At 42.9% G+C, this 22,359-nt stretch overlaps 1 protein-coding gene across 1 annotated transcript in view; it reads right to left on the reverse strand.

The window, feature by feature from the left end:
* The window catches only part of RPS6KA4 (ribosomal protein S6 kinase A4), a 193,747-nt gene extending 171,880 nt beyond the window's left edge, over positions 1-21,867 (reverse strand). Inside the window, exon 1 of the mRNA XM_086938128.1 lies at positions 21,034-21,867. Coding sequence (XP_086794254.1) covers positions 21,034-21,091 — 58 coding nt within the window. The 5' untranslated portion in view covers positions 21,092-21,867. The remainder of the gene's footprint in view (positions 1-21,033) is intronic.
* Between the last annotated feature and the right edge of the window lie 492 nt (positions 21,868-22,359).

Below are 22,359 nucleotides of genomic sequence, written 5' to 3' on the forward strand. Positions count from 1 at the left end.
GATGCAGAAAAAACCAGGCGGTTGGAGGGGGATGGGGACGATATATGCTCCACGTGGAATGGGTGTCTGGTGAGGCATCGTATATGTAATGAATAGAATCGAGGGAGTAGGACTCAGAGTAATGCAATTAACGGTAAGTAATTGATGCATTACCTGCTTCCTATCACAGAACTGCATCGTCTAGAGAACATCTTTACAGTGTCTTCAAAGCAGGGGTTGGTCACAGTCCCAAATATTATAGCGGTTCTTCACCGGTGTTACACACACACTGCCATTAGGGAATCAAGCAAGGCACAGAGGGTTGCACAAACCAGTTTTAGGCGCAAGAGTCGCAATAGGAGACGGATCCGGATGCTGGGCGCAAAGCTGTGGAATACTTACCATTATTAGCTCAGGAAACACAAACATATTCAAAGAGGTCTACCCATCCTTCCATGAAGCTGTGGCTGCCACCCATCCCCGCTTCCAAGACATGAGTCTAAATGACCACAGATGCAGCTTAACGGCTAGGACGGCCGACTTTGAAGCTGGCTGAGGCTCAAACATCCTGTGATTCTGGGTAAATCACTTACTCTCCCTGTGCCTAAAAATGACTGTGTCCGTCTGTGATGCAACTGGTGCTCATGTAAAGCGCTCAGATACCTTCGGGTCAAGTTCGCGCTACATAACACTGCAAAAAAAAATGTAAGGCCTCAAAGGAGTAGGGGGTCAAGCGCCCCTCAAATCGCCTCCTCTTACGGCCTCTCCTCTGACGAGGAACGCCACACAGTTCCCCTAAGTTTCTCGCCTTTTCTCAACAGCGCTACGGAGCGGCCCGCGTCACAAATCACCGAATCCATAGATAAATCTGACAGGACTCCTCGTACGTCAGAACGCAGCGTAGGCCAACATTGGCTACAGGAGCGCACCCCATGCAGCGCCGGGCCAAGCGGGAACTCCGTAGGACATGGCGTGCGCAGGTGTCCGCAGGAGGGTGGGGCAGCCCCGGCGCCTCGCAGGCGCAGCACCGTGGGCCAGTGCGGGTCACGGTCCGACCCGCCCGCTGAGTCAGGCCCAGAGGTAGTACCTGATACTCCGGTCTGCACCCTGGGCCAGCTCAGAACCGCGCCAGGCTTTTTTAATAGATTAATCAGCACAGAGCATGTACAAAGATTGCCCGGAGCTGGATTACTCACTTTGCTGAGGAAATGTTAGCCCAAAAAGTGTTGCGTGTTGAAATCAGAAAGAACACCTCACTCACGGCGCCAAACCCTTCAGCAACAAGGGAACCGTACGTACTAAACCATCCTTCAAAAACTGTTGCACAATATGGACTTCTTAATAGGAGCCTTCCTTACTACTTAAACGTCAAGGCAACAACACACTCGCTAGCGTTTGTATAAAACCATTTACAGACCCTATTACAAGGTGATGGGGGAAGCAATCCCACGTATAATTCTGCTAAATCAGGGATTTTAGTGGGAAGAAAAACGTTAAAACAAGGGGGGGGGGGGGTAATAGGGTCAGAAAGGGCCTATGTAATTAAGGGCTTAGCTTAAACATGTAAACTACATTTCTGTGATTCCCCACTGCATTTTCTTTTGCATGGTCTATATTTTGGAAACTGCATACCTTCTCCGTATAATCACAACTGCTGAATGTGGGAGCAATACCCTGTGTGCTCTGCAGAGAGGCCGAGGTTTGGATGAGCATGTATTCTGAAAACATTTTTTAAAGCACTGCGAGAAACTCGCACTGCCTTCCATCTCCACCCCAGAGCGCTCTATAGTGGAGGCAACTCAGTTCCAAGTATGCACTATACACAGGGCCATTGGAAATACCCAATTCTGCAGATTCTGCTTTCCTGCGTAATTATGAATTTGTTGTATTTGTCACTTAATTATCATCTGCTGCATAATCTACAGATTTTAACAAAACAGTTTTTTCTAGCTCTAACAATTAATAAATTACTAAAAAGGTCGTGACACGTGTTGCTGCACAGTGGAAGTTCCTTCACAAAGGTTAATTGATCTACAGTGGTGAAATGTTTGACCTGACAGTGTTAACCTACGTAAAAATGGCACATACATGAAGCAATATTATCAAAAATGTAGCACATTATGCAGCATAATTTGCCTTTCCTTGTTGCATAATTTAATCAGCACTTCCACATATTTCCAGCCCTCCATTGCCACATAATTCCAGTGGCCCTGAGTATACAAGAGAAATAAGCAACACAAAAAAGAAATACAGAAACTACAGCCTGGAAAAATCCTATACTCTTAGGGAATGCAAGATTAAGTAAAATATGCAACAGGAACTAAATTGCGGACATGACTAACTTTAACTATCTTTACGTTCATTGTCTAGAAACTGATCAATACTTTTACAATTAAAGTTAATGACATGATTAGGGGGCCTGCTAGGGACCCGTTTCAATGTATGTTTTTCATTTGTACTGGATAGGAGACCCTCACCCAGCAAACTTAAAGCCCTGTACCCAATCATGAGTATGCTGTTGTTCATGCACATGTATTTCTGGTGCCGCAACAATGGACTTAATTTTACTGGCCAGGAAAATTGAGCAGTAAAATCAAGTAGGGAATGGGTATAGTGCGGTCAGACACAATTCCCCTGCCAATTCCAGATCCTCTTCCAAGGCCCAGACAAGCAAAGTCCTTCCCTCTCCCACCCACCTCTTCCCATTACTACATGCAGTGCTATCCCTCTCTAATTCCCCTACTTAGGATTTTAGCTATTTGTTTACCAATAACCTGAGAGTGGCACAGGAGAACCAGAGCGAAGGCAAATTCTTCCTTTGTCTTTCTTGGCAAATTCAATTTGGTAAGATAGCTCAAAGCGTCAAAGTGCCTTCTAGTGAGAGTTCCCTGAAGAGTGCAGGTGGAGCTTTGAAGAGCCGAAGAGAAGTTTACATTTTTTCCTTTTTTAATTGGATAACTCTGCTTTTTTAAGTAAGTTAGAAGTAATGTCTGGAATCACACTACCACCATAAAATCTGAGCCAAGAAGCACCATGTGAAACATACTTTTTTAGAATGCAGATGATCCACATCTTTACCTGAAATTCTCCTCTGCTCCAGACATCCAACACCTCAAATACTGCATTTGTGATCCAGTTTTATTAATGTTTTATTTGTTGGTGGTGGCGGAGGGTGGCGCTCCTCCGCTCTAATGGAGCAGCTGCCGTTTTTCTATACTGTTTGAAGATTATACTGAAGTTTTCTTCCTCAGAGGATACATTCTCCTCTTCTTGTAGGTGGTTCATGCCATTTTGTTAAACACAAGTTTCTACTCCTTACACCCAACATTTCCTTCTCTAATGGCCTTTGCAATGTTTTAAAAAGCTTTCTTTTTTCTAAGCTAGGCTTTTCTAGTTTTAGCTCTCCCTGGTGCCATCAAAACATTCTTGATGAACTTCCACTTTACAAGCAAATATCAAAATAACTCCTAACGCGGTCATTTGTTCTGATATGAAGGTTAATTCCACATGCCCAGTGACTAGCACTGGTGCTGCTACTCAAGGAGTACATATTGGCACTATGCAGGTTTTTATTATCAAATGTTACATTAGGTGCTGCAAGCTGTGGTTAAGAGGCACTCCACACCAGTGCATACGTTTTAATAAAAAGCACATACATTAAATACGGGTGTCTGCATTTTTGTCCTGATTAAATTATTTTTAAAATAGCCCATTGCAACAAAAAAAACACAAAACAGAAATGTTATTTACAAATGGGGGTGGGGGCACACTACTCACACACCGGCGGTGTTGCCCCTAAGGACTTTGGTCAATGTAGTAAAGTGTTTGCGATGCATCATCTTTCGATCTTCTGCTATCTTCGCCATCCCTGGACACGTGTTTCGGGGTTTCACCCCTCGTCAGCAGGGATAGGCAGTGTTCTGGGGTTGCCGATGGCTGCCAATATTTGCCAGGTATAGTACCACTCCGGCGCGTAGGTGCGGGATCCCAGGCTCGTCAGCCCGCTGCTCAAGGGAGCTTTAAAGTTACAAATGGGGGTGGGGTCGCACACTACTCACACACCGGCGGTGTTGCCCCTAAGGACTTTGGTCAATGTAGTAAAGTGTTCGCGATGCATCATCTCTCGATCTTCTGCTATCTTCGCTGTCTTCGCCATCCCTGGACACGTGTTTCGGGGTTTCACCCCTCGTCAGCAGGGATAGGCAGTGTTCTGGGGTTGCCGATGGCTGCCAATATCTGCCAGACTGCATCTACCATGATGCTTAGGGGCGACCCTGCTGGGAGGTGAAGCAGTGTGCTCCCACACCAATTTTCTACTTGAAGGCTCCCTCGAGCCGCTGTGGGCTGACGAGCTCGTGGAGAGGCACCTGCGCGCCTGGAGAGATACTACGTTCCAAGGATACGGCAGCCTGCTCAGCAACCCCAAATAATGCCTAATCTCTGCTGATGACAGATAATCTAGAAACACGTGTCCAGAGATGGCCAGCACTGATCTGCACCCACCTAGTGAAACACTATAAAGACTTTGCAAGTGTACTCGCTTGTCAGACTGCATCTACCATGATGCTTAGGGGCGACCCTGCTGGGAGGTGAAGGAGTGTGCTCCCACACCAATTTTCTACAGAAATGTTATTTGTCTATGATAAATCTATGAGTTAAAGAATGTAATGTAGGATTAGTCCCTAATCCATTTCAATTGAAGATGGAATGAGGCACCACATAGCCAATAATTTGAGGTGAAACGGTAAGGCTCCTGTAGAATGGAGCAAATGTCAACCTAAGTGCATGTTAAAGAATTGGTAACTGTGTGCCTTTCAGACTGCTGCCCTGTCGAGCCAAACCTAAAAATAAATGGTGGGCTAATTACCATAAGTGATGCACACTGACATCACGGGATGTGATATCACAAAGCCAGAATACTGCAAATGTTAATGCCAACGGCAGTCATTTCTACAACAAGCCAATTCTTATTCACCAAGGGAGTAGTGGGCCTGGTCACCTAAATAGAAATGTTTATATGCCTTTAACACCATTTTTATGAAGGTCTCATATTTATTAGCACATAGCATTGAAAATGTATGAATATTTTAATAAAACTCCACTGCTGTGGTCTTGGCATCGACTAGGCATTCTGCAGGGTCATCCTCCATTGGGTTTAACCCCTTCTGTGCTCATGACTAGCTCAGCTCGTCATGAGGCACAGTGCTCCTGTGCTCATGACGAGCTGAGCTTGTCATGACCACACCCATTTCTATTATGGCCCAGCACAGCAGAATATCGGCTCAAGCAGCCAAGGTGTTAAACCTCCTGCTTTAACAACTCACTTTTGTTGGCTTTAGGACTCTGAGCACTTTACTGCTGCTAACCATTGCTAAATAGCTTGTTCTCTCTCCTTCAAACATTGTGAAACTGGCTTACACCCAAGTGGCACATTTAATTTCCCTTAAAGTCCCTATTTAAGTGGTACTATATGTACACAGGGCCTGTAAATTAAATTCTGCTATTGGGCCTGCAGCACTCATTGTGGCCACCACATAAGTAGTCATCTAAACATGTCTCATGCCTGCCACTGCAGCTTGGGAGTGCAGTTTTAACTGCCATTTCTACCAGGTAAAGGAAATCTTTTCCCAGGCACTCCTCGGGTAGGCAGTAAACCGGCCATAGGGTGCACAGGGTGCAGTGTATTTAAAAAGTTGGACATGTGTTTTTAACCTTTACATGTTCTGGTAGTAGAAAAACTCTTACATTTGTTTCTCACTACTGCAAAGCCTCCCTCTTTGATAAAATAACATTGAGTTACCTTATTGCATTTAATAATTGATAACTTCCAATTAGGAGCAGTTAGGAATTTAGTGTTTGGGGTCTAAGAATTGCAATTTAAAACCCTCTTGATGCTAAAGTCGGATTTTAAGTCACCATCCTGAAAATGAACTTACTCGCAAGATATACAAACAGTACTCCTCACCTTTCCATCTAAATTGAAATTAGCCATTATTAACATCTACTCCCGCCCGGTTACACTTGCAAAGGAATCCAAAACCTTAGAGGAACTAAACCTCCTTATCCCGAAGATGCCAACTAGCTCCGTTAGAAATTGCGATTCCTTAAATGCAATCTAAGTAGCACAAAAGAAAGTGCACTTTAGCCTTAAGGAATCGCTAATTACCACCAACTTCAAGTTGGTGGTAATTAGCAATTTCCTTTGAAAAATCACTTTTTTGCTTTTTTTTTTTTGAAGTGCCATGTGGCACACATTCATGCCCTTAGGGCATATATGTGCACCACATGTGCACACATGCACATTTCAGGGGTGCAACAGGGTGTCCATTTGGAACCCTGGCACCCTTGAAATTGCGCCTGCAATTTGCGAGTGCCTCTTGGTGACTCGCAAATTGCGGGAGCAATTCCTATTAATTCCTATGGGCCTTTTGGCCCATAGGAATGAATGGGAAGGTATTCCTTAATTGCGAATCGCAATTTGCGATTCACAAATAAGGAATATTAAGGAATCGAAAAAAATATTGCGATACCCATCTACATGGCATTTTGCGATTCCTTAATAGCGATTCCCTAAAAAAAAAATCGCAATTAAGGAAAAGCAAACATTCATTTACCTACATCTGGCCCCTAGTTTATATTTCCTTTTGTTTCTCCACTCGTTCATTATAGAATATTTTTAATAGGTGCCGCTCTTGAAAAGGATCAAGGCGAAACCAGTGGCCAAACCCCTCAGAAAAGGCAACAATGAAACTAGTCGAACTTGAGAGAGTTGGCAGAAAACAGAAACGTAAGTGAGGCCATTAAATGACAGAGAGGAACATGATCATGTTCAAAATACACAGGAGGATTTACTACAAAGGTATGAAACTTATTGAAAAAACATAATATTCAAGGTATATTAAAGAGACTTCAAACCAGTGCAGAGAAATTTTTAAATCATTCATGAACTCACCAACCCTGAGTTACTTAAAAAAGGTAATTGTTGGAGCAAACCTAGAAAAACGTAAGGATTAACGCTCAGAGTCTTAAAATTGGACAAACCAAAAATATATTATCAAACACCTTCTCCACCACGTCCACCCACTCGGCAAGCGCATTAGATGCATTAGCTGTTGCCGAACTAGCACTCATGATGAGGAAAAAAAAACGAACATTCCAGGGAAACCGTGTTGAGCATCAGACATAAAAGAATTCCTCCCAGCACTGGCTACTTCTTACAACCCCAATTGTTTAAAACTGTGGTTATTACCCTGTGATCTGGGGACCCCTGGAGGTCCGCAACTGGTTAGAAAATTAATTATTATTAACAGATTAATAAAGTGTATACAAATAAATAAGCAAAAAATGTGTACATTTAAATTTTAAAATGTTCTGTATATGTGAAGGAATTTGAGATTGGGGACTAAAAGTTCAATTAATATCTTTAGATTGATCGTGGGAGCAGTACAAGTGCATAAAAGAAAATACAGCATGGATGATGAGTGACCTCATTTGAATTTAGAAAAGCTCCAACCTTCCTTTCAAAATTATGATTTTCAAAAACAAAATTATACGTGAATTATATAAAGATGTGTCACCATTTGTGTACTTGTTTGTTTGATGATGTTTCTTTCTGTATTTTTTGTGTATTGTATTGCGGTTCAAATAATCTAAAATGCTTAGGCCCGGGATACCGGCTTCCAATGATGACTCTGTTGGGGCCCCCGAATTCCAATATTTCTGTGGGGGTCCCCAGATTAGAGTATTGATTAAGTGGGGGACCACAGAAGTCTAAAGGTTAAGACCCACTGGTTGAAAACATAGCTCTAAGGCCCCTGACAAGTGCACCTCTCACCCAGATCATGAGGTAAAGGATCTAAAGTGACTGAAGGCAAAGATAAATGCTTATAAAGGCTAAATTATCTTTCACGAATAGCCAGCCAACCTAAAATGATGTTAAAAACAAGAAAACGGACATGAAAAATGAAAACCCGAGGAGGCCATTTCGTGTGACCTGAAAGATCGTCTATACACCAGTGCTTATTTTGAACTGGTGGTTTCTGGTGCTCAGCACCGGCACTTAATCATCAACACCAGAGCTTTTCATGAGCACCAGTTAAGGATACATTCATTTATGTTAGGCATGGGGAGATCAAGTGATTTATGTGGAGCCGACGCAGAGACTCAAACCTGGTTCCTCAGCTCTGAAGTCGGCAGCTCTGACCATTATGCCACATCATCTCCCCACTTTCATGGTTAGTAATTGGTTCTGTTTCAGGTGGCGCAAACAGGAGAAATGGCCTGGTGCAGGCGGACTCCTGACTAGAGCCCCGGCAGGTATTTTTTCTTTTTACAAATTAGCCACTGCTGTAACACTGCATTTATGCACATCAAACATTATTTACTCGCAGCAGCAGAAGGCAGCAGAACATCTCCTTCTGTTTCAGGCTGCATTTTAAGTGCCAGGGAAAGTCAAGATGGCTCATTTACTCAATCGCCAATCTTTACAAAGCGTCCCAATTTCCACTCAACCCTGTCCCTGGGAAAGATTGTTTACAAGTAAGAGACTTCTACAAAGAAGCATGGGAGGCGACTCTTGAAAGGAATGTATTAAGGTCATATGCAATTTACATGCTGTAATTGGGTCAGTGGCATAACTGGAAAGTGACATACCGGCATGTTACAAAACCCCTGCAATAATACATTTGATCCAATTATTTTATTTGGTACATAGAGAATATGAGGTAAACTAAAAAACATTTTTGATCTTAAATAGTGTTTTTGCTCAGTACAATAGCTGGTTCACAAGAATCCCTCTAGTAAAGTGGGCATTGCATATCTGGACATGTGGCAACAGATACCATGCCATAGTCACTTAGTGAATGTTGGAAAGGCAGTTTCAATGAAAAGTTTGTTGGAGCCATGTGCATGAGATTTTGTAGTTGCAGTATGGCAACATTCTCCACATACTGTAACAGTGTGTAATGCCAATATACACAGCGATCAAGTTGCCACGGTTAATTAGCCAACACCGCCTTGAATGCTGTGCATTTTAAACTCATACTTACAAAGTTAAAAGCGAACAACAAGTACAAGGCTGGATTTAAAATCAGGATTGGCTAAAGATACCCACTTGAAATCCGCCACATGGCAGCTATAAACATTCACACAATAGCATCGCTTCCCTGCAGGCGTGAGAAGGAAGCAGAAATGCAGTGGGGAGGAAGTTGTAATAAAGTTACAAGCATTAAAGAAGGGAGGGTACAATTTCTTTGGCAGAATTTGTTAGGCTAACAGATCCCCAAAACGCTGCTTAGGCTCTGAACTAAAAAAACACCACAACTTTTGTGTATGTTTGAAGAAATGCACAAACGCCGCCAATATCTGCGAAAAATAAATGCTGAGAACATGAATCTATATACTTGAAGATGCAGGAAAAACACAGCCCCGGAGACATTGTAGGATTTATCAAATTAGCTCTTCCAATCAGTGAAAGAGTCTGTGTGTCAGTCACTAAACACTTTCTTTAATATCTTCTACAGCGGAAAGAAACAGACTAGTACATGAGCGAATTAGGTGCAAATGATAAATTACAGCTACAGTCAGTATACAAAAATGCAAATTTTAAGTTTATATGTATATGCAAATGTGACACATTTCATAGCGCATCTGCTGAATGAGCTAGCTAAGATGCATTTAATTTTTCAGGTGTAAAATGTAAAATACACCTGGATGGGATTTAAGCTTGGGGTTAACTAGACCCTGGGGGAATTTGGAACAGTTTAAATGATTTAACAAAAAGGCAGAGAAAAGGACTTATTTGTTATTGTTTTTATCACAAGAAAGAGAGAAAAATCGAAAAACAATAAAAATATATTTTTAAAAAGGCAGAGAAAAGGACTTGGTCTTATTGTATGCTGGCATTTGTAATGTAATCATTGATTACAGTGTTGTATCAAGTTGTATAATGATCATATATTTCATTTCAACAACAAGCAAAAAAAATAGGATTGAAGGAGATCGAGCCAATATCAACATATTTAAGTGAGGTAACAATCAAGGCTGATCCTCAGATAGGGTTCTGGGATAGAGTCGAGAGGCGTGTGGTCCACAGTCAGACAGCCCCATAGGGCGTTTTGATTGTACCAGACAGGCCTGGCTGACAGGTCAATGTGTGGGCCGGTTTTGTGCCAATGTGTTGGTCAGTATTGTGACCGTTTGTGGTTTGATGATGTAAACATGTTTGAATAAAGACTAGGTGACAGTAACAAGCAGCACTGTTAAGGCTGTAGATGCTATTATCTCATTACATACAGCGTAGTAGATCACTAACTACACTTGTGTACAGAAGAGCAGAGACCGGTCAATGGTTTGCAAGATTTATTCACTGGCTCAAACGTCTCTATACTGTCCTAAGGGCGTGAGTGCATACTGGCAGAGTGGTATCGGAACCCTATGATGTGGGACGCAGGACTAGAAAGGGGTGTTCAATGTCCCACTTATTATTTGCGATCGCAATGGAGCCTCTGAAAAGTTGTCACGTCCAGGAATTTTTATCATGGATTTGAGGTCCGTGGGCAAACCCACTGTGCAGTAGTATATGATAGTGATATGCTGCTCTTTCTCCGAGGTGTTGTGGTGGATTTGCCTGGTTGAATAAACATATTAAACCGGTTTGGTATAGTATCTGGGCTACGTATTAAATGGCAAAAATCTTACTTATTTCCACTTTGCCGAGATGCCACACAGCACCTGAATTTACAATTGGAGCCATACCTGCATTAAATATTTAGGTGTTAAAATATATCATAGCCAGCAAGATTTATCACATGGGAATATTGGAGCAGCTGTTAGAACACTTAGAACAAGTATTCATTTTTGGACAAACTTACCATTATCTGTGGCTGGCAGAATAGCAGTAGCTAACAAGATTGTTTTATTTCTTTAACACATTGCCATTGGTGGTGCATCGGCAATTATTTAGGGGATCTGAACCTCTACTACTGGAATTAGGGAACATGTAGGTGCAGAGTAGCACTAATAAAACTACAGCGCCCTGTAATGGAAGGAGGATTGGCGTCTCCTGACTTTTAATCTTATTATCTGGCGGCTGAACTGCAATGGTTAAATAAGTGGGTTTACTGTCAAATGAACCCTGGGGAGGGTGTTACTGGCCCACTGCCTGATTTGCAGGACTAATTGAAAGTCTTCTTGCTTCCTCGGTGGAGACTGCCTGCAATTTATCTTGAGCTGCTAATGATACAGCAGTGCTGCCAATGTTCCCTGCAGCGATCCTGGGTCCAGGTACCCTATTACCCTGATATGGCATTAAAATGGATGAAAATAGTGGCCCAGGTAGGAGCGTTAGCAGGGATTGAAAGATACCGTTGGGGTTAATCATGTTGGGAACCTATATTAGGATGGAGTATTGCTTAGGTTTGAAGACTTGACTGAAGAATTCCATATACCTAGAGGACAATTTTTAGTACACAGGGCATTGGTGTCAACAATGATGAATTTTTGGAGAAATGGAGATATGAACCTGCCACACATAAGGTGCGTCAACAGCTCTGTACATCAACAGGGTATGCAAGAGGGGTCTTGTATCTATATTGTGTGATTCTTTGAAATATTATTTCTCCTCTTGCGGATTTGAATAAAAGGTAGAGAGACTTAGAGCTCCAAATTAATGATTTGGACTGGGGTAGGATTGTAGCACATACACCAGAAAAGCTAGGTTCAAATTAATTTCTATATCCTGCATAGAGCTTATTTTACACCTGGCAGGATTAACAAGTTCTACGCAACTGCTGCTACAAAATGCCCTAGATGTGGGGAGTTGGGGGCAGGAATGTTCCACATGGTAAGGTCCTGCCCTTCCTTGGCCGGAAGGAAGTAATAGAATATATTAATGGAAAAATCTTGCAAGATATTCCTTGTACATTCTTGGTCTGCCTTCTAGGGGGACACACTCGCACTATAAATAAGAAAATTACTAATAGATTTACTGACTTAGGTTTGATTTTGGCAAAACAAAATGTAAATGTAAATTGATACTTGTATAGCGCACTACTCACCCGCAAGGGTCTCAAGGCGCTTGTACGAATACCGCTGTGGAACCCATCCTGGCTTTCCCTGTGAGGCGTCCACTCCTGGGCACCCCCAAGGTGGAGGCCAGGCATCCTTAGCGTTGTGGGGGCCGTTGTGGAGATTAAGCAAGCTATTGCCCAGAGTTGCAGAGTGGGACTCCATGATTGGAATAGGCACCGAGGTGAGAATTATCAGGTCCGTGGAATTTTTGAGCCCAAGACCCGCCGAGGCGGGGAATTGAACCCTGGTCCTGGGCTAGACCTCTGCATCAGGGTCTGCCGCTCTAACCATTGAGCCACACTTCTCCACAAAACAAGACTTGACTATGCACTTGAAATCGGCACACCGCCCTCAAATTACTAGCTGGCATAAAGAAATGGTTAAATGAGCAAATTTGGAGAGTGCTGTGTTGGTTCATGAAATAAAAAGAGGACAAGGGAAAATTGAAAAGATCAAATTGTGGGAACACCTGGTGGATAGTTTGTTGGCCCCGTAAGCAGACAAAGATTCGTCAAATAGCTCCCCGAGTCCTAGAGGGTGAAAGAAGGGATATCTAGTTTAATTCTGTGAAAATGGGGACTACTGTGATATACTGGTCCATGTGGATAGTTTGACACTTTATTTATGACTGCTTTACTTGATAAGGGATACCTTAAGGTGGAGGGGATTGATGTTATAGTTTTATTGTACTCATTTTAGTGGACCCAAGATATGTACGAAATTTACAGTAGTTGTAATATGCTTGAATGCCTGGATGCATGCCCTATAAAATATACGGATTATCACTTTTAAATCTGTAAATTATAGTTATCTAGGTATTTCTCTTTTTTAATCTAGATTTTAATATATTTATTATAATTATTGTGTACCTTTTTGAACCAAATTACTGCATATGTAGTGCTCATCATTTATGATCTGTGTTCTATGCCCGTCACTATTGCACTAAGGTCTATAAAATGAAAATTATTTAAACTTGACTTCTTGATAAAGGAACATTGTGAATTTCACAGCCACATTTCTTTAATATTAGTGAAGCAGCACGGACTCCTGTGTTTCCCCACCCCTTTGAGAAAACCTAGACAGGAGGTCTTAAAAAGTCCAGAGTCGCTCGATTTAATAATTCAGGCCACTTTTGTTTTGTTTTAGTAACAAGTTCATAAATGTGGGCTACTTTTACTGTGGTGTCTGCGCCTACCAGTCCTAGCTTGCTGCAGGCGACCGAGGATGGAGATAAGAACAATGCATCATCGTGTACCTAAGCTGGCCAAGCATGATGATAAAATGATGAGATATGAGGAAATGCCAATGGAGAAAAGAGGCAGATAGCTGAAAACCATTTTCAAAGTTGTATGTAAATTAATAAATAAATAAATCCGAATGACAGATAGGAAAGCTAACACAAAGGGTTGGCGGGCTGTCAGCTTGGTCAGTATGAAAGATCCTGGATAGAAAGGGTGATGCTTGTAAAACCTGGGCGATGGGCTCTGTCAGAGGGTGGTTAGCTATGTCACGATGCCTCGGAAGATAGGCTACTGAAAGAGGTTGTCCGATGAAAGGTTAGTGACAAGGCAATCAGACTGAGAGGAACCGCTCATTAATGGCTAACCCATCAGAAACAAGCCAATGGCAGGACCATGCAAGAGAGTACAGGATTGGACAGATAGGGCGGTGGAAGCAGGACTGAGCAGAGGCAATCGGATAGGCCAGTGGGCAGAGAGTGCAGATCTATAAAAGGATTGTAGGGCACGGCATTAGGACAGCTAAAAAAACTACGAAGCCGAAAGTGGAGGAGGTAGGTTGTGGGAGGTGGAGGTCTAGTTAAGACAGGGTGGATAGGAGGGGTTTCAAGTTGTTAGTGACATGCCCGCAAGGATCTGTGGTTGAACAGATCTACTCTCTCTGAATGAGCATTACCATCTATTCAATACACATCCAGGGCTATCTATTACATGTAAACCACTATGATTACACTAACATTCAGCAGTAATGACTCCTTGTCTTATATAATTACTCCATATACTGGTGTCCTCTTTTAACCCGCATAGTCATTGTTAAACTTCCACAAAAATGTTTTTACAATCAGGGTTGGTCATATTTCGAATAAATACTACTCTTAGCTCTCCTTGTACCAATCTACCTATCTCCTTATCCGATGTTAATCTTAAATTATCCCGCCACGGTTAAATAAAAAAGTTAAAAAATATGGTTTTGATTTTACTCCCATTTTTTTATACATTGTAATGACCACGTGATAACAATTGGCAGTATATTTATGTACCCCCTTCAAACTGTTACAGTCAGCACACCTTTTACTCTTATATTGAAACATTTTGTACAGCGCTGTAAAACTTGGGACTAATGGAGATGGCTTTATAGAAATCAATAGGTAAAGAAAAATAGGATTCCTAGCATGCTAAAAAAGAAATATCTCAGACTGCAGAGACGAGATCTGAACCAAAGGGAGGTTTCTGCACAATAAATATTAGCGTGCTCAATTTGTATGAGTGAAAAACAATAATTCTCCCAGAGTCAGCAGGCGGCAATGCACATAATCTTGTAACAAGCATTGGCAACTGTAGTAGATCCGATGACAACTGAAAGTGCATTTTCTGGGATTTACTTTAGGCACTTAATAACCGATCATGCTGCACTCCGTCACTCATCCACCAAGTGAATCATGCTTGCATTCACGAACCTATCCACAGACAATAAGATATATAAGCTCAACAAGCACATGCAAGACATAGTGAAAAAAGAAAGTAATAAAAATACTGCAATGCTTGCAATTAAATATACAGAATTAAAAATTACTTAATTTCGCACACTTCTAAAAACTATGCATACCACTACAAATAAGTACAAAATTACAGTTATAAAAGCAGTTTGCAACCCCTTCTAAGAAGGTCTAAGAAGAAGAAGAATCATAGTGCAATCTTCTCGCTCCAGCATTTGCTAAAGGGGTTAACGAACACCAGACCTTGCCTACTAGAGAATTTGTCTGCATGTTTTAGTGTAGTGTAATAATTAACACTAAAAGGCCGTGGCTGTAAACATATGTTTTCCAAATAACTATGTCAACAATAGTGTCTTTGTTGTAACTTTTCAGAATAAACAAAATCAGAAGCATCTACAAAAACTCTTCTCAATGAACCAAACCGGATTATAGCCTTGAATCACTGCATCGTCGCCATATTGAGGATAGGCTTTGGAAGAAGGCCGAAAGTGCAATAGAAGCACTCCTTTAGCCGCAGCTCACACCTTCCGCCCCACCAAATGCTTGCAGAGAAGAACCTCAACATGTTGGTGGGGCCCAATTGCAACTCTCAATACCGCCTTCTAAAGTTCTTTTTCTGGTGCTCACATAAGGCCCCTCCACAGCTGCAATGTCAAGCCAGACCTAAAAGGACATGGGAATACTGATCTAGCCAACTGGTGTTGCATTAGCAAAGATCATGGATGCAAGCATCCAGAATTCCTGAAATGCTGCCTCCCCACAGGTTTAAGGGATAGGGTAGTTGTTCTGAGAGTACCAACTGTGCAGTGGCGGCTCCTACCTCGTGTTACGGGTTGGGATGAGGGCTTCATTTTGGCAAGACTAAGAGTCAAAGGAATCGACACAGGAAGAAATAGAGCCTCTGGCTCAAGTTCAACCTAGCATGGCAGGAAAATATTTTACTCAGTGCTTAATTTGGAATGAAATTAGTGCCAGGGCGCTCGTCAGGAGGCCATCACAGCTTCCACCACCCATTGCCACTGCCAGTTGCACCAAAGACAGTACCAACACAGCTAATAACCATCATACTCCTCCTACAAGTGTGACAATTCGAGGCTCCAAGGCTATAAAAATAGCTCATGTGGCAGGTGTTTTTTTTTAATGTATATTGATTTAATAAACAACTGTTGTTTAGCACAGCTCTAAGTTGCACAAACAGCCCCTCCATGTTGCAGCAGTCATAAGTACCAGTGTGGACAATTAAGTGCCTGTGCCAAGCACCGGAAACCACTGGAAGAACTGATTTTACTCCAATTTAGAATGGGTGCTTATCTTCGCAAGGTTACTACTGGATTGCAAGGGTGTGTTCTTGAACGATAGCTGAAAGACAGGATAATTTGCTTTCCATACGGTGTTTGTAACGCATTTTGAAAATGTCCACCAGGTCACCTTGTATGGACAGTAGTCCCCTTTGTGGTTTGGCAAAATTAGGCCGCCTACTGCATCATTTGTTTTTAGCCTGCATAATGTTTTCCCACCAGTGGACTCAACAATCTACAAACCCACGGGCCCTTCTATACATTTCATGAATAAGTGCTCTACATCAGGGCCTTGTTTTGATGCAGCGCAGTGTACTCACAATATACCCTTAGGCACAGAGAGTGAGAGAAAAGCGTGTTTCGAATGTGTGTGGCTGGGGACCCATCCACTGGCGCAGATGTCCATTTGGGATAGGGTGTGGGAGTAAGACAAGACCGTGGTTCCAACTGGGGCTTGCCTTGACCATAGTGAATGCTACAGGCAGTATGTCCCTTTGCTTAGAATTATAACTGTCAGGTGAGCTCTAGAGAACTGTCATCCATTCATTTGTAGAGCATGATTTTATGCTCGCACCTCAAACATGCCTTTCCCTATGTCAATGCAGAGTCAATAAGCAACTAGGTACTGAGGCTAAACCAGACAATCTCTAGTTTAAAATGCCCTCCAACAGTTCCAACCAGCCCGACGAATACCCCCTCAAGGGCATTATTAAGGACAAGTGAAAGGACAGATAATGGAGTACGAGAGGAGGGAGAGAGGTGACAGAGACAGAACGGGTGAGGAAGGAGATCAGTGAGAGAGGAAGGTGTATATATATATTATAAAAATCACACAAGGTTGCTATTGTAGTTATAGCTAGGACCGAGTTTCTATAAAATATTAATGTTTAGTTCTGTTATTAACGTTGGTGCCGTTTGACGAATCTTCAAGAAACTTTCAAGAATAAGGCTCACACACCTCAGTTCCTTGCTAGACAGTTTCGGGGTGATACTTTAAGCAGGGACGAGGAAAATGGGAGTCATAAAACTCATTTTCCCAATGTAATTTCCCATAGGAACTTTACACAATGCGACAGCCAAAACAGCTGAGAGGAATTACATCAAACGTGGCAAAATATATATCTTTACCCAGAAACTTTAGGTCTGATTAGGAGTGCAGCGATCTTCGGATTGCCGCACTCGCGGTGGTGGTCCACCGTACTACGACTTTCAAAGTCATACCGCCGGTTGCCCGTTGGCTGCGCCAGGGAACTGCAGTTCCCTGGCGGTGGCGTAGCTGCGCCATAATGCAACATGCTGAGTGGGACTGGTGCAGTCCAGCTCAGCCTATTACAAGTTCCATGGCAGAAAGTATGCATATCAGCGCCAAAATTGTATTTCAAGATATAACATTCAGAGCAACGATATCTGAATTATCAGAATAATGGGGTCAATACACTCCATAAAGGCACATATAAGGTGCTGCTAATATCAAAGAGGAGCCGACGTCCAACATTGAATGGATTGTTGATCATTGCTCTGAATGTCATACCTTGAAATACAATTTTGGCGCTGATATGCATACTTTCTGTCATGTATAGGACATCTCATCGCCTGTAGCTGTCAGAAGATTATTGGTCAACTGAAGCGTATATCCGTACCCTTTTGAACGAAGAAGGGGCCCAAAGATGCACTGACTGACAATATGTCCCTCTTCTTCTTCTTCCATCCTGAAGAAGTCCAGTGTGTCAGACGAAACGCGTTGGCTACTATTTGCTATCCAAACTTTTATGGAAAATTTTGGATCAACATAAGAATAAAGCGAATATCTGTACATACCCTGAAAGTTTATATTTGGATTCCTTATTGAAACCTATCATTTGGTGTACCTTTACTGTGTATATAAAAAATATATGTCAGAGTTTGTATATATGAGTGTAGGGAAAAGTAACTATAATGCAAGGTATAACAATATATTTTAATTTAAAAAAACAAAGTGTAATGTATATATACAGTCTTTGTGTATGCACAACTTACATGGGCATGTCTAAACATGTAAGTATTAAATGCAGGTACATATGGATGCAGATCTATAGTGATTATTCCTTGTACACCAATATTAATTATATTGAATATATGTGTGTATGCTATATATATTTGCATAAACATGGTTGGATCTAGATGAGAGGGTCTGTCTGTATATATGAATATACTTATTTTTTTGTCATAAACTGAAAAAAACAGCGAATGCTTTTTAAAATCAATATATAAATATATAAAAACAAATGTATTTTCATTACATTATATTTATGTCATAGTACATAGTAAATACATGTAATTCATATAACATAATAATACTGATGAAGAACGTGTGCACACAGCTTTATGCTTCTTTCAATTCTTGTTTCTTTAATAACTCCAAAACTACTGAATAGATTTACACCAAATTACAAAAAGCTCTCTTTCTGGACCAAGATCTACCTATCTGCCAAATTAATTCCATTAAGCGGATCGTATTGTAGTTGTGTCTAAAATAGGGTATTCTCCTTCACGCACGTGGTGAATGGGACCTGAAACAGAAACCTTTTCCAAAACACACGTTCCCTGAAGAAGGCTTTAAATAGCCGAAATGCATTGGACCAAGTAACAACATGTATTTGGATAATGAAATAATTTAAAATTGGAGTGAATGTCAACTCGAATTATGAAAACAAGTGAATAAAACCACTGATTTAAAGCAATGAAACAGCGGGTGACTATCTTAATTTTTCTAGTAGAAACTAAGGATTGAACTAAAGAACCCCAACTGGGGACACAGCAGTGACCAGGGGACGTTCCCCAATCCACTGGTACGCTTTTCAATAATATAATTAAGTGCACGACGAAGTGCACACCCAAGGAGCACGCAACAAACACAAAACTGGTATCAAACTGGTGTGTACACCTAAATATTAGTTGTGTCTAAAATGCCATGGGGAAACAAGTTTTGGGACCCCAACTTTTTTCTCAGCCCCAGCTTGATAATCACCCCAAAATATTACAGACAGCAGCTGAAGTGAGTGGCAAACTGTCTTAAAAATGTGGTTAAGATTCGTCAAAAGGCACCAATTTTTTTTCGCAAACCAAAAACACTCTTCCTATAGAACTAGCTGCTAACTACAACTACCTACTGGTGACTGCCAGTAGGAGATGGAGATATATATCAAACAATATGGATGTCAAAGTATGGAGAAGAGGTTGTCGTCATACATGTGTCTGGTACATGGAACTACGCTTCTCTTTATGATCTCATAAAATTCCATGGGGAATTGCACATTTAACCACAACGTACATGAACATACCAGACCATGTAAATATTGTTGCTTCTAGGTAAATATATAGAGGAACTTACACCTGGCAATAGAACTTTACTAGATGTCATGTAATATGTATGTCTGTACATGCATACCACTACATATTTATATGTGTAGGCGTGTCTCTCGCGTATATGTTAATTTTAGATCTTTATTGAGAAAAAAATAAAATTCCTTCTACCTTTGTCCCATCCCTCCGTTTCCGACTCCTACCAAACCTTTCGGATTACTTTGAAGTACCAATCATCCTTCTCAAACATCCACCCCCATTTTATCCAATTCACACAGCTAGCAGGTGCACGTCTCCCGTACTCCCAATAACAATTCACAACTTTCCTTTTCTAATCCACTTCCCTTCCTCAATCTCCACTCAAAACACCACTAAACGCATGAGACACAAACCTACCACAACCAATCCACAAGGAAAAAAGTAAGCGCATATTACTGATCAACTAACTATTTAACACAAACTTGGGTTCCGAAGTAGGGTGCTACTTTTCACAAAGTGCTTCAACGCCTGGTCAGAGGTGGTAAGGGCTATATAAAAGCAGGTTACAATGGGTACGCTAAAGTATATCTTTCGACTTGGCAAGGCCCTGTGTTCTTGTATGGGCGATGGCTTTCTGGGGAAAGGCAATTTTGGAAAAGCTTTCCTGGAAACTGTACTTCACGGTCTGACATCTGACAGGCTTTGCAGGCGCAGTCAGGCACACCACTGCAGAGAACGACCGACACAGAGCTGCGTATCTCTCTTTCTGGCACTCTGTCACCCTGGCGGAGTTGGTTTGCAAACATGTATCTTCTGTTCTAGACATTGAATCCCATGTAAAATATTGTCAAAGTAGCATAGAGACGGAGTGACGAAAAGGGCAGCGATTTAACTTGAAGTAGGTTACCAAGAGACTGTCATCAGGGACAACATGTTCCAGCCCTGGCTTTTATTTTGCATATCATGCTTTCATGCATGTTCTCTCGATTCAGCATTACATGAACCGAGAGACACTACACATCCTTAAATGCATCCGGGTTCTCTAAGGGCTGGAAATGCTGCCCTGGTGACATGGGGTTATCTGGTAACTTTACATTTGGAGCGATTCTGCCGAGGAGGGTCGCTGTAATGACATCCCACCCACGCGCTGTGTGGGCGCCTGGAAGTGTGTTACCAGCACACGCCTCCCTCCTGCGCGCTTTTAAATCGTGACTGGCTGACTCAAGAGGTGGATACAATGAAAATGAACAGTTGAGTAATAGTGTCAGCTGTGATTTACACCGCCTGCTTACCACAGAGGGCTTTTCAGAGTTAAAACTCTTATAATGGCGCAGCTGTCAAGTTGCCCCGGGAGGAGGGGGGCAGGAGAGAAGACTTCAGCCATCCACGGTTTTTCACTGAACAGCACCTGTCATGCTGGTACTTGTAGCCTACAAGTCCCAGCATGCACATGGGCTGGCAACTGAATCCAAGCTGGCTTAAAGTAACCCCTATGACAAGAAGCCATTTCATAACTAGGTGCACGAATCACACTCTCCCGACACCACCAACTAAATTGCCCCACCCGCCCCCCCACCCAAAAAGCATCTTGACCCGTGCCTCAGCCAGGTGGGACACCCGCCTCCTCAGTACCGTTAGTCAGCTCCAGCTCCACGGTGCACAAGTCTTCCTCAGGGGCGTCGTCGTCCATCACGGGTCCGAGGTTGAGGGGGGCCGAGGGGGATTTCTTCCGGTCCTCTCCGAACCGAGGCTTGATTTTCGGCACTTCCTCAATTTCAGGGATTCGGACAGAAAGGAAGCCCGTGCGCCGCGGCTTCCTCTATCTGGTGAGCATTTTGCCTGGGCCTGTCATTGTGCCGGGACCCCAGTGCCCACCACACTCACAGGCACCCCCTTCACCAGCTGCCGCCACTTCTGCACGCACCGACTACACTCTTAAATGAACTGCTGCGGGCACCTCTGCATGCCCCCCCCCTCCCCTCTGTGCACCAGATAATCCAGTCTACGCTAGCCAGGCCCCCTGCACCAGCTACCCTCTGGGGTACCCACTCCCCACGCAGCAGCTGCCCTCTCTGCAGTAGTTAGCCCCTTTCACGTCTAGGGTTTTCCTCTCCTACCTGGACTCTACCTGTCAATCGTGGTCTTTTCCTGTGACACCCTTCCCCACCTCGGCTATCCCACCATATTCCCCCCCCCCCTCTACCCTAATACTCAACTGTTCCTCTTCTGCCCCTTTCCCATTCGTTGTTTTCCTTCTTCCTGTCTCTGAGTCCTGGCTTGTCCTCTCCCCTTTAACCCTGCTTTTCCTCTTCCTGACCCTTATCCCGGCTTCGCCACTTCTTCCTCTTGCCCCCGTTTCCTGAATTGTCCCCCTTCTTCTCCTCCTTCCCGGATGTCCTGCTCAGCCTCCAGGAATGCCAAAAAGCAGGAAAAGTGGGGGAAACCTAAGGCAAGGCAACCCGGGGCAGGGCTACGGCGGCCTGGAGGAGCCTTGACAGCAGGGAGGGCTGGGAGGAGATACCTGGTAGGCGGAGTCTATGGAAGGGGAGGAGATAATGGGGGTAGAGGAGGAGCGGGAGGTACGGGTGCATGAGCGAGAGGGAGGGGTAACGGAAGAGAGGAGAACGGAGAGGAAAGAATTGGTGGTGAGAGGACAGAGGGAAAGGAAAACGGGAGAGAGTCACATGGAAGGAGATACGCGGAGGGAGGAATGAAAGTGATGTCGAGGGAGAGACAAGCGAGTGAGAAGTGTGCTTAAGGGAGGAGTTAGGGGAGGGGGCATGGGAAAAATAGTAACTGGGTAGACTTTCCCACTGCCTCTTTCTGATACAGTGATCTGAGAGGAATAGATAGGCGCGCTCCAGTTCAGAGAAGGAATATGATTTTTCGACAAAAGGAAAGGTAGATAGATGCGTGTCAGAGGACAATACCATTCAGCAGGGATGGCAAGTCCGTGCT

The sequence above is a fragment of the Lissotriton vulgaris genome, chromosome 9 (genome assembly GCF_964263255.1).
Source record: "Lissotriton vulgaris chromosome 9, aLisVul1.2, whole genome shotgun sequence".
NCBI lineage: Eukaryota > Metazoa > Chordata > Amphibia > Caudata > Salamandridae > Lissotriton > Lissotriton vulgaris.